Source organism: Lissotriton vulgaris, chromosome 9, assembly GCF_964263255.1.
Source record: "Lissotriton vulgaris chromosome 9, aLisVul1.2, whole genome shotgun sequence".
In the NCBI taxonomy this organism is placed as follows: domain Eukaryota; kingdom Metazoa; phylum Chordata; class Amphibia; order Caudata; family Salamandridae; genus Lissotriton; species Lissotriton vulgaris.
The window spans coordinates 1133855132-1133867828 of record NC_141697.1 but is presented as its reverse complement, the minus strand read 5'-3'; the positions used below and the strand labels follow the sequence as shown (position 1 = coordinate 1133867828).

Below are 12697 nucleotides of genomic sequence, written 5' to 3'. Positions count from 1 at the left end.
AGTAGTAGCCGCCGTGGCCCGAGTGGAATGGGCCCTCAGCCCAACAGGAGGCTCCTTCCGAGCCAAAGAGTAGCACGCTTTGATGCACAGAACGACCCACCGAGAGATGGTCCGTTTATGTACCGCCCGTCCCTTCTTCGCACCCACGTAGCCAACAAACAGTTGGTCATCCACCCGGAACTGGCGTGTGAGCGATCCATATAAAATGAAAGCACACGTTTTGGGTCCAGACGATGGAGCCGCTCTTCATCCTTTGAAGGATGCGGAGGCGGGAAGGAGGGGAGGGTGATGGACTGCCCGATGTGAAAAGCAGAAACTACTTTGGGCAGGAAAGAAGGTCTAGTCCTCAGAACCACCTTGTCTGGATGAATGGACAAGAAAGGAGGTTTGATAGAAAGAGCCTGGAGCTCTCACTCACTCTCCTGGCAGAGGTGATGGCAACCAGGAAGGCCGTCTTTAAAGTCAGGAGACGGAGAGGACAGGAATGAAGTGGCTCAAAGGGAGCACACATCAAGAATGTTAGAACCAGGTTCAAGTCCCACTGAGGCATCACAAACGGAACAGGAGGATACATGTGTGTGATGCCCTTCAAGAATCTCGTTACAACAGGGGACTTGAACAAAGAAGGTTGATCAGGCAGCCTCAGAAAGGCCGAAAGGGCCGAAAGGTAGCCCTTGATAGTGCCCAGAGCAGAGCCCTGCTGGGCAAGAGAGAGAAGAAAAAGAAGAACCTCGGAAAGAGGGGCAGAAAGAGGGTCCACAGCCTTTGCTGTGCACCATGCCACAAATCTGTTCCACCGACAGGCGTATACTGACTTTGTGGAGGGACGCCTGGCTGCCAGAATCACATCACAGACTTCAGGAGGCAAGTCAAATGGCCTCAACTGCCGCCGCTCAATCTCCAAGCATGGAGGTGGAGACTGGACAGGTTCGGGTGGAGGACCGTCCCCTGCTGCTGCGACAGAAGGTCCTCCTGAAGGGGCAGGCGGATCGGGGGACCGACTGACATGCTGAGTAGCTCGGGATACCAGTACCTTCGAGCCCAGTCCGGAGCCACAAGGATAACTTGGGCTCGGTCGCGCCTGATCTTCTTCAGCACTCTGGGCAGAAGTGGTATAGGCGGAAAGGCGTATAACAGACCGCAACTCCACTCGCGCCGAAAGGCGTCGCCGTGCGAGTGCCGTCTTGGAAACTCCAACGCGCAGAACTGATGACATTGCGCGTTCTCTTCTGTGGCGAATAGATCTAACCAAGGCTCTCCCCATTGCAGAAAGAGGCCTTGCGCCACGTCCGAGTTCAGACGCCATTCGTGATCCATCGAGCACCGACGGCTGAGTTCGTCCGCCCTGGCGTTCAGAGAACCTGCCAGGTGTTGAACCGTCAGAGTCACGCCCTGACGTTCCAGCCATTGCCAGAGACGCAGAGCCTCCTGGCAAAGGGTCCACAACCCCACCCCGCCCTGCTTGTTGCAGTACCACATGTTGTCCGTGAACACCTGCACTACACTCCCGTTGACAAAGGGGAGGAATGCCTTCAGCGCTAGACGAATCGCCAGTAACTCCAACAGGCTGATATGGAGCCGGACTCCGCCGGAGACCAGATGCCTCTGATCTCCGCCTCTCCCGTGGCCCCCCCAGCCCTGGAGGGACGCGTCCGTCACGACAACGTGCTCCGGTTGGGGAAGGGAGAGGGATCTGCCTCTGACCCAATCGCAGTCCGTAAGCCACCACTGCAGTTGTCTCGCAGTGCCCTCTGAGATCAAGACGTGGTCGGACAAGTTGCCCTGATGCTGGGCCCACTGAAACTTCAGGTCCCACTGCAGAGCCCGCATCCGCCACCGGGAGTGATGCAACAGAAGGATGCAGGAAGCCATCAGCCCCAGCAGCCGCAGCGTCAACCTGACCGAAACCCGGGATAGCGGCTGAAAGATGGGAATCAAAGCCTGTATATCCTGGACCCGCCGTTCCGGAGGATAAACCCGAAACTGCGCCGAGTCCAGAACTGCTCCGATGAAAAGGAGCTTTTGAGAGGGACACAGGTGTGACTTCGGCACATTGATGGAGAACCCAAGCTCGTGCAAGAGGTCTGGCGTCATCTGAAGGTGGTGGACGACTGTCTGGGGCGAGCCCGCCTTCAACAACCAGTCGTCTAGGTAGGGGAAGACTGAAACCCCCAACCTGCGCAGATAGGCTGCGACCACCGCCATCACCTTTGTGAACACCTGTGGGGCGCTGGTAAGGCCGAAGGGGAGCACGATAAACTGAAAGTGCTCCTGGCCTACCGTGAACCGCAGGTAACGGCAGTGGGCCGGCAGGACGGGGATGTGAAAATACGCATCCTGCAAGTCCAACGCTACCATCCAGTCTTGCGGGTCTAGAGCAGCCAAGACCTGAGCTAATGTCAACATCTTGAACTTCTCCTTCCGGAGGAAGCCGTTGACGTTCCGTAGATCCAAGATAGGACGTAGGCCCCCTTTGTCCTTCTTGGGCACCAGAAAGTAGTGGGAATAGCAACCACGCCCTACTTCTGGCCCAGGAACGCGCCCGATGGCCCCCTTGGCCAAGAGGGCCGTAACTTCCCCCTGCAGAAGTGTCAAGTGGTCCCCCGACACACGGTGGTTCTGCGGTGGCATGGCTGGAGGAGTGGTCTCGAAGGGGAGGGAGTAGCCCCTTCGGACGAGTTGCAGCACCCACCTGTCCGATGTGATTGCGCGCCAGCGGGCGAGGTGATGGCGAACCCTGCCACCCACTGGCGTCACATGGGCCTGGAAGCACGGACTAGGAGGATTTGGAGGCTGATGCTGCGGGGGGAGGTGTGGACTGACCCCGCCGTTGACCCCGACCGCCTCCACGGCGGTTTCCACGCCCGCCACCGCGTTGAAAAGATTGTTGCGGCGCGTGGCTGGCAGCACGTGTGGGGACGCCACTTCCTTGGCCACGAAAGGAGCGAAACGAACCCGTTTGCTGGCGCTGGGTCGAGAGACCCAAGGACTTGGCCGTGACCCTGGAGTCCTTGAAGCGCTCCAGCGCGTGGTCCGCCTTGTCACCAAACAGGCGACAGCCATTAAACGGCATGTCCATCAAGGCATTCTGGACATCTGCCGAAAAGTTGGCGGATCTCAGCCAGGCGTGGCGACGAATCGCCACCGTCGTGGACATCGCTCTGCCCAGCGAGTCGGTCGTATCAAGACTACACCGTATGGAATATTTTGCGGCGTCTCGGCCCTCAGCCACAGCCTTGCCGAGCTTCGCCCGCACCTCCATGGGGCATTCTGGCAGCAGTTCCGCGACCGTATCCCACACAGAGTGGGTGTAGCGGCCCAAGAGGCAAGCGGTGTTGCAAGACCGCAGTCCCAAACTCAGGGACGAGAAGACCTTCTTGCCATACTGGTCGTACCTCTTAGATTCCCGGTCGGGCGGGGCCGACGGGAATGCGGTCTGGGAAGTCGAGGCCTGGATCACCAGACTCTCAGGGGTGGGATGGGTGGACAGGAACTTGGGGTCGTCCGGAAACGGACAGTGGCGTCTGGCCACGTTCCTATCAACAGGCGAACCTGAAGAGGGCCTGGACCACGTGCCCAAAAGAACGTCCGACAAGGCTTCGTTAAACGGCAGCAGTGGCTCCTGTGGGCATGACTGCGGTTTGAAGACCTCAGTGAGGATGTTAGGCTTCACGGCCGCGACGGGGAGCTCAAGGTGTAAGGCCTTGGCAGCCCTCATCAACACCACTGAATAGGCAGCCCCCTCCTCCGATGCCACAGTAGGAGGTGAGACATAGCCAGGGTTAGGATAGTCGTCCAGACCACTGGCATCACCCAAATCACCTGTCCAGTCCACGTCGTACTGACGCTCACGTGACAGAGGGTCCTCAGACCCCTCCCAACCCTCTCCGTACTCTACATCATCTCCATATTCGGAGTCAACAATGTAGACCGGCTCCTCTGGGTTCAGAGGCCCCATCGGCGTCGAGCCCGGCGTCGAGTGACGCCGGTCCGACTCCGCGTCCGGATTCGGGGAGGGCATGGGGACGACGCCGCCCGGAGCCGGCACAGGAGAACCGGCGCCGCGCGGGGACGGCGTCGGGGGTAACCCCGATGGAATCGGCGCCGGAGAGGCCAGTAGACCAGCCGGCGTCGACCCCGAAGGCCCCTGCGGCGCCGGGGTCGGAGCTGTCGGCGGCACCGGAGCACCCGATGGCGTCGAGGCAGGGACACCCGAACAGCTAGGGCCCCCGGACGGTAGCACTGGGCCCGAAGGCGCCGTAGGCCCCGTCGGAGGAGTGAGCGCCCTCATGGCCATGAGGAACGCCTCAATCTCCTCAGGCGTCGCGCCTAGCCCAGGGACCGGAGGGTATGGAGCAGGCCGCGCCGGCGACTCTCGCGGAGCCGCGGTCACCCGAACCCCCGGCCGCGTCGCGCGAGCGTCGGGGGGAGTCGGAGGTACGATGACGACGCCCCGACTTCTTGTGTTTCCTACCTGAGGAACCAGACGAATGGTGACTACTTCCGGAGCGCTCGGCACGGCTCCGCGACCGCTCCCTCGAACGCTCCCTGGACCTCCGGCCGGACCGGGACCGCTCTCGACGCGGGGCCGACACCCGGAGCTCGAGTAGCTTGCGGGACCGCTCCCGTCTAGCCTTATTTGTCAAGGCCCGGCAATCGACGCAGGCGTCCACGTCGTGGTCGGGGCCCAGGCACCGGAGGCAGAGTCGGTGATGGTCCGTGACCGACATCGTGCGGTCACAACCATCACAATTCTTGAAACCGGGCATCCTACCGGCACCAAAAAGTTATAAAGAAGTTAACAAAACTTGGTCAAAAGACCGGAGTACTGCTCTTCGGATCTGCGCTTACTGGCGCGGAAAAAAGAAGAACTGACGTCAGCGCGTGGAGGCAGCGTCTATGTACTCCAGCGACGTCATCACGGCGCACGACGCCAACGACGGACGCGGAGCCGCAGGGGACGCCTGCAGACGACGCCTACCGACGCGCAGGGGTACTGCTACGCAAAAGTTTCCGGATCCAGACTGACGCCTGGGGATATTCTAAGGTAAGGAATCTAATAACAACGTGTTTCTTTCAGATTGACCAATACATCAGTTCTCGAAACCATTTCCACACCTATGAAAGGCATGTGGAGAGTAACTGCAACAGCATCAACGAGGACCAATACAGCACTTAACACATTAACATGCCTTGTAATCATAATATGTACAACACTAACCCACTAGGAAAGGCGGGCGGGAGGGAAGGAATTTGCAAGAAGATTATGCATCCAACATAATCACAGTAGGTAAGTAACATTTACTTCTGTTACCCTCCACGAGGTGGGAACAAGTAGTGCCACCGGAACAAGTAATGCCGTACAAGCCTTGCAAAGTGATCCTTAGATACAGCAAAGCAGAATTTGATGCAGAACTTGATAAAGAGGATGATCCAACGTGAAATAGTGTGATTGATGACCACTTTGACTTTAAGTCTGCCAAAACCCAGAAAGAGAAGCAGTTGATCATTCACTAAGTCCCGTTGATTGTGATCAATGTATCAAGAGACCGAATATCTGGGAATTAATATTTGCAGTTGCTCCTCCTCCTTGGTGGGAAGAGAGGGAGGGAACAAAATCATAAGAGCGGCAGGGAGGGCCTTATGGACATACATCTATTGACTTAGGCATGACTTCATATCACAAACATATAAGCTCTAGAAAATTGGACACATGTTCTATTATAGCCAGGTGGTCATTCTTTCAGATGACCAAGTAATCATGTGCAGGTGTTTAGCATCAACAATTATAACAACCCTCTTAACTGATATGGAAGCATAGGGATTCATATGCTTTTCACATAAGACTTGTAAACTATGACAGTTTTTTTTAAATCAATGACATTGTGGAATTTGTGTGCTGTCAAATTAAGTAAATTTTTCCTACTTTTAGGAATTAAGGACTTTTAGGAGTTAGAAGTAGAGAAAGGTCAGCTGCATCTTTATATGTAAAAGCAAAATGTTAATAGAGTGTACTTTCTTTTTCATATCGCTGTAAAATTTGGGTTTGCTGAATACAGAAAGAAGAGTCTGAACCGATGAGCTAAAGAGCCAGAATGAGACCACCAGTCAAGCTTGACCTTCACATGACCTATCACCACAAAAAGCCTTGAAGGTGCATTCAAGTCCTGATTTCGAGTGGCTGTCTCCTAAACTCAAGCCATTGTATATTTAACTACCATGCTAAAAGAGACTGAAATAGAGCGCTAAAGTGTTGCAATCCTGTCTGGAAAAGTATGAAGGATCCATCCCCACACCCATGTTCAAAGATGCCACAAAGAAATAGAGCATCTGAGCCAGAACCAACATGCACCTCTTCACCAGACTTTGTGAAAAGAGCAATGAAGTCGCCACTAAAGGTATATAAAGGGTGAGCAGTGCAAACATAAAAGTTGCACCACCTGGTGAAGGAACAGAAAGCCACCTGCGACAGTCAATCTGCCAACACAGTCTCCAGTCTTGTGGCCCAACTTTTACCCCGGACACTTGCAATATTTTCATACAGAGTAAAACATCTGGCACGATGAAGATGTTTGATGCATTGGCGCACAGGAGTAGCTTACTGGACTTTGGACGTTGCTTTGACTCGTCTACCGGTTGGTGTCCACGTTCGCCCTTCCCTTCCTCTTTCCATGCGGTGTCTTTCACCCGCCCTTCCTCTTTCCTGCCTGCGCTCTGTTACTTTCGGGTCTATCCAGCGCTATATAAAACCTTTAAAATAAATAAATAAATGATACATTTTTGCAGGTTGTGGAAGTGTGCAGGGTGGCCACATCTAAAGACTATGGAAGGTAGTATTTTGTCCAAATGATATACTTCCGCACTTTTAATGTTCAAAACTGGCTTGTGTATTGGTCTGACTGTGACTGTACTAAAGTTATTTTAGGTGTGCACTGTATCTGCTGACATTAGAAAAGCAAGTGATACGGTCTGTCTGAGCCAAACCTATTCATCTACATATTGAAAGATTAAAATTTTTTAGACCAATGCCCTGTGCTTCTGTCTCCTATTCTGTATCTGCTAACAAATGCCAAAAATATAACTGGAATATGAGTCTGGAAGACGCACCAGAGAGTGTTTTGATCTTTTCAAGACTTTTGATTTGCATAACAGAAAGGGCAGAGTCTGCATAGTGACTGAAAATTCTGTAAAGCTACTGCTCATTCAGGAAAAGAGAAAGCAATAGTTGACGCACAAAGTTAAACAGAAAATATAAATCCGAGATAAATTTTCAAAACCATAATCAAGCCCAAATAATGCATCAACGTCTTCCGGGACCCATGTTCTATAGAGTGGAAATAATGGCTAAATGACTCTAGAAATTATGGGAAGCTAGCGTTGCTCCTGGAATCTTTAAAGAAGTAGGGAAAACGTATTGATAAATGTAAAACATGCTTGTGCACCATATTCTGCTTTTTCTTGCATGAGAGTGATGTGGTCTTTTCAGACCTTGTGTCTGCAAGGTGGTATGTAAATCTAAGCAGTAGCCTTGCTGTACCACTGCTAAACCTGCTGTTCTGAGGTGATTTCCTCTTGGGGGCAGCAAAAATCCTTTCATCTCCCCCTAACAGGCTGGCGATGGAAGGACTGGGCATTGCAGAAGGGTGCTTCTTGCCCCCTCACCTGAAATGCTGTCTGTGATCGGTGCCTCAGGGAGTAACAGACTGCAGGGCGCCAATGGACTTTGCGTTCTTGGTGACCTCCTTGATTGCCCCTACAATATCATCCACTTGGAGACCAACAAGATGTTCCCCATCGATGAGATATCAAGAAGGTGTTGCTGGACTTCCAGTTTAATTCATGAGCTGTGAAGTCATGCATGGCGGCAGAACAGGATTCTGGTGATAAAGTGAGAAGCAGTATTTATGGCATGCAATGAGCAGTGGATATTTGCGCTGGAAATTATTTTTCGTTCAACAAGTACCTTCTCACTCTGCTTTCAGTAGGGCTCAGGGAGGTGTACTAGGGCTTCCATTGTGTCCCAGGTCATATCTAGACCAGCCCAATGAATTGCCGATTTGCCACTGGGTGGTTGCACCGACTGCTAAATGCCTGCCAGCAGCACAGAGCTGCTTACTTTTGCCTAAAATTGAGTTCCACTGCTAGTCGCTCTAGGATTGGACACTGCTGACACCTCTGCCATCGTGGTGCTTATGTTGGGATGCACTTTCAATGTCTATTGTGGCTCCAAAGTGGGAAGCTTGATGCCATCGGCTGAGAGGTTTGCAAGTAGTGTTTTGGCTCAACACCCTTTGTCAGGTGATTTTTTCAAACTAGATCAGAGATCGAGGGTGGCGGTGGACTGGAGATAGAGGAAGAGGCCTTTTTTTGACCTGCTCAGGACTTCCACTAGAACAGTGCTTTGCCTCAGTGTAAACAAGTTTGAATGGGTAGGGCTTTACCTAACAGCTCATCACTGCGGTAGTATTCAAGGCCCTTTGGTGTCTATACGCGTGACCCCGTCAGTTACGGTGCAAAAGGTGCACCCTTCTTGGCCTCCGTTTGGAGGTTTGAGGATAGCTTGGGTTGGGTGTTGGCTGGACCAGTGGGATGCCAGAGGGCCTGCAAATTCTTTCTCAGTGTTAAAAGGTTCTGTTCACTTATTTTTTTCCAATATTATACATTGATTATCCTTCACTTTGTATCAGCTCCACGCTCACTCAAATGTTCTGGAAATGTTAAAAGTTTTTTGTAAACAGATAAAAAGACATTTATTTTCATTAGCAGCAGTAGTGCCTGATAATTTTTATATTATACAAAGTTCTTAATTTGAAATAATGCAATCTGTACATTTAATTCACAAAATATCTATGGTTTTAAATCGATGAATTGTTCTGACAGAGGAGGTAAGTGAATTAGCCCAATTTGCTAAACTTCAACCTAGATTTGTTCTTGGTAAAAAAAACGGAGAAATATTAAATAAGAAACCAGACAATGTTCTTCAATTTGCAAGTATTCATAAGGTGTGTATCCTGTTGATGTAAAATGTGTATATTTTCAAGGGAAGTCATTGGTTATTATTTTGGGTGGTCCCAGCAGTATTCTCTGCACCTTTTCCGCTTTGCTAGATCATTGCATCAAGTTATGAACCTAATTTTTGGAACACAAGTACGGTCTAATTTATTTCAAAAGACAGTAAGGGTAACAAAAATATAATTAAGGAAAAGTATTGAGATAGCATAACTAACCCTGGGGATAGGAAGCTTCTTTTCCAGTTAAGATCGGGTGCTCTTCCGATGAGATCGCTGACAGGCAGGTGGAGGAATTCCTCCATCTTAAGCTGTCTAGCTTGTGGTGCATCAAACGAAAATATAGGCCACTTCCTATTCTCTTGTAAAGCCTATGCCACCCCGAGAAAAGTCTGGTTAGTCCCTGTTTGCAAAAATTTAGGGACATCCAGGGGTATGGAGGCCCTACGAATCCTCTGCACTTCCACCCATTTGCCTGTAGTTTTAGCAACAGCCAAGTACCTGGGGTGGGCATGGTCTATAAGACGGAGGGCCCTCCTTCTTTAGAGTATACATGTTGTGGCATTCAATTTGGCATTTGTGCAATTGTGTATAAAAGCTATTGTGCTCCCTTTCTTTGATCAACTGCTTATGTTTGTACAAATTTTTACTTAAAAACTGTATTTTATAAGGTGACATTTTTAATATTGTATTTTAAATGCATGTTCATGCTTTTATGAGATCAAACCTCGAATAAAGCTTTTTTGATGAAAAGTTTACATGAACATGAAACGTGTATACAATTTGAATTTAAATTATTTTTCAGAACATCTCCAACAATAGGACACAGCACAGGTAAAGCTGTTGCATACCTTACTCAAAAACATATCACTGCTGGACAACACTCACCGTAATACGCAACAGAGAACCATGAGGTGGGTGGGTACGTTTGCTGGGTTAACCATTGCTGGTGTGTCTGATCTCATGCAGGCCAAGAAAGCTCTCATTCTTCTGTTCTTATCTTCCACAGCTTTCCCCAGCCACAGCTTTTTAAGGTTTGGACAAGTCCATTCCCGAAACGCAAGAGCTTCAACAAGTTCAGGAGTCTGTGGTGATTTTCCTTTATAAGCCGCCCACTCTTTAATGATGACTGGATAATCTACAAAAATCAAGTTGAATGAGTCAGTGGTGAACAAAAATTATTATAACTAGTTTTAAGCAGGTCATTTTTGGTAACTGGTACAAAAGTAATTTGTGGATAATGTCCACTTAAAAATGGGTGCTGTTAAATAATGCAGACTAAATCAGAATAGTAACAGGGGTGGGAATTAAGGTGGAGGGGGGTTAGAGGCGGTCAGTTAGCCAGAAGTCATAAGAAATTACAACAAGCATTTGCAATGCAATAGGTCTCGCATTAGTAAAAGTTTGAGCTTTTGGGGTTGCAAATAATAATGCAACACCAATAGCTCTAATTTTCAGTAATGCGTGACCTAAGTATGCCACTATGGCACAAAATACACACAAAATCAAAAGATATGCGATTACGAAGTAGGTCAGAGAGACAACACATACAAAACAAGACCAAATGCATGGATGCAATTGAGATGGATGCTTGAGTCACTTTGCGCCTTCAGTATGACTGAAGTTAGTTCGAGGATGTAGTATGATAATGAAGCACTTCACATAGAAGGCAGTCTTGCCCAAATTAATATATCTGGATTAGTTGCTCGTCAATTCCATCTATTATTTCTATTTTCTTATATGCCATTGTAATACAATTAGTTATATTTGTCTGTTTTCATTGGAAAATTTTTATTATTAATAACCAATAAGTTTGCTAACCGCTGTGTACCAACTACAACCAAAAGCCATATCCCAACTCTTTGGGCAGGTCCTGCATACATTAGTAGGCAATCGTATTGAGCGTCTATTGCACTGATTGACAAACACAGTGATATACATCACATGACAAATGTTTTGCATAATCCTGGTACCCAGTGCATGTAAGGGAGGGGGCGGGGCAGCAGCATCCGCTTCCAACGTGTGACACTGGGAGAGGATGTGGGATGCTGTCTGGTGTCACACAGTATATAATGGGACAAGAGCTCCAAGGATGATGGAAAAGCGAATAATCGTGGTGTCTCACGTTCAAGGGCAAAGCCAATGTGGAAATTGCATATTAACATATAAAAATTAAAATAAATTCCTTCATACATTCAAATGCAACACAGTCGGAGTGTGTGCGGACCTATGTAGACTGCGGATTCAGATACGTCTAGTTCCGGCTCCTCCAGTTTGATCACACTGTGTGATCCTGGGCAAGCCATTTTGCTCTCCAGTTCACTTTGCTGACAATTTATAATACAAAGAAACAGAGCAAAAACAAGTATTTCCTGCTAGAGACATTTAAACCTACCAATTCATTTCAAAACAAAATTAAATGCTACATGTCATTATAGTTCACCATTGCACCGAGATCTACTGGAGATGACCCCCAGCCCGCTTTTATCTTCCCGCAGGTGTTCAGGGAAGAGCCAGACTCATACATTTAACTGCCGATACTGCCTCTCGCAATGACAGCGAGATCGTCACCATCAGAAAGCGCCAGTCCGTCACACCTTGGCACTTTAGCCGCCCTGCCTCCTGCATAACGCTTTCATCATTGCTAGATTGTAACGCACCAGCCCTGCTTTTGAAGGGAGGCATTGCAATGATCTGCTGTGTGCTGAACACGTGATTACATTGCAATTGCTGTCTGGGCTCAGAATCTTGGAAAGAGCTGCCTCATATTCTCAGATAATGGTTTGGGGAAAACATTTCTAATCGGTGTCATATTTTCCAACCCGGATTATAAATGCAGCTCAACTCCGCACCCACAGGCATAAGATTGGTGATATCACAGAGTGATTGTGCAGTGCCGCAGACCAGAATGATGAGGCTGTGTGACAATTTGAAACATTTCGTGCTCGCGTTTGTGTCTTTTGGAGAGTGAGCATGCGCAGGTATGATGCGTGCGTGCTTGAGTGGAAGTGTACGTGTGAGTAACATCGTGTGTGCATGTGCGCGTTTGAGTGTGTCGGTGTGTGTGCGTGAGCGCGACTCTCTGATGACATACCGCACGTTATTATTGGTAGGAGCCCGCTGCCTTAGCCAAGCAACTCGAAATGCCCATTAGATATTTGAAAATGGGTGAATATTTAAGTGTATATATTTGTAAGAGGGTAGCGGGACTTATACACAAAGCGGAGCCTGCCTCTATAAAAAATGTACACGCCCCCTATCTGTAACGCCCTACTCTGTTAATCCACTCTACCATTGTATAATTGGTTTTCCCCACTAAAGTCTAAGGGCAAGGGCATGCATCTCTGACTAACCCACATCAACACTGGAGGCAGTCGGATGTCCTGCAGGTACATATGCACGTTACCTTAGGGTGGGGGCGAACCGCGCTGACAGTGGTCCCACGGTTCCACTCAGTTTACAGTCCCATCCATAAAGGCGGTCACTTCGTTCTTTCTTGACTAAAAAAATACCAGTGGAGAAAACAAAGTGAGGGCGCTTTTATCGCAAAATGCTAGGTGCCAAACTGCCCCTCCTTGTTTGGAGAAGTGGCGAAGCAACTCCCAGACTTGGGCAGCAGAGAGGGCAGACAGCAAGGTCTGGTGCTGCCACGGTGCCCAATACCAACTCTCTCCCTGTTTGAAGGCAGT

At 49.4% G+C, this 12697-nt stretch overlaps 1 protein-coding gene across 2 annotated transcripts in view; it reads right to left on the bottom strand.

Annotated features, from left to right (window-relative positions):
• The window catches only part of FAM120A (family with sequence similarity 120 member A), a 453805-nt gene that overhangs the window by 139099 nt on the left and 302009 nt on the right, over nucleotides 1-12697 (bottom strand). For both annotated transcript variants that reach the window (XM_086939166.1, XM_086939165.1), the window contains exon 11: nucleotides 9897-10146. In XM_086939166.1, the coding sequence (XP_086795292.1) occupies nucleotides 9897-10146 (250 nt within the window). The remainder of the gene's footprint in view (nucleotides 1-9896; nucleotides 10147-12697) is intronic.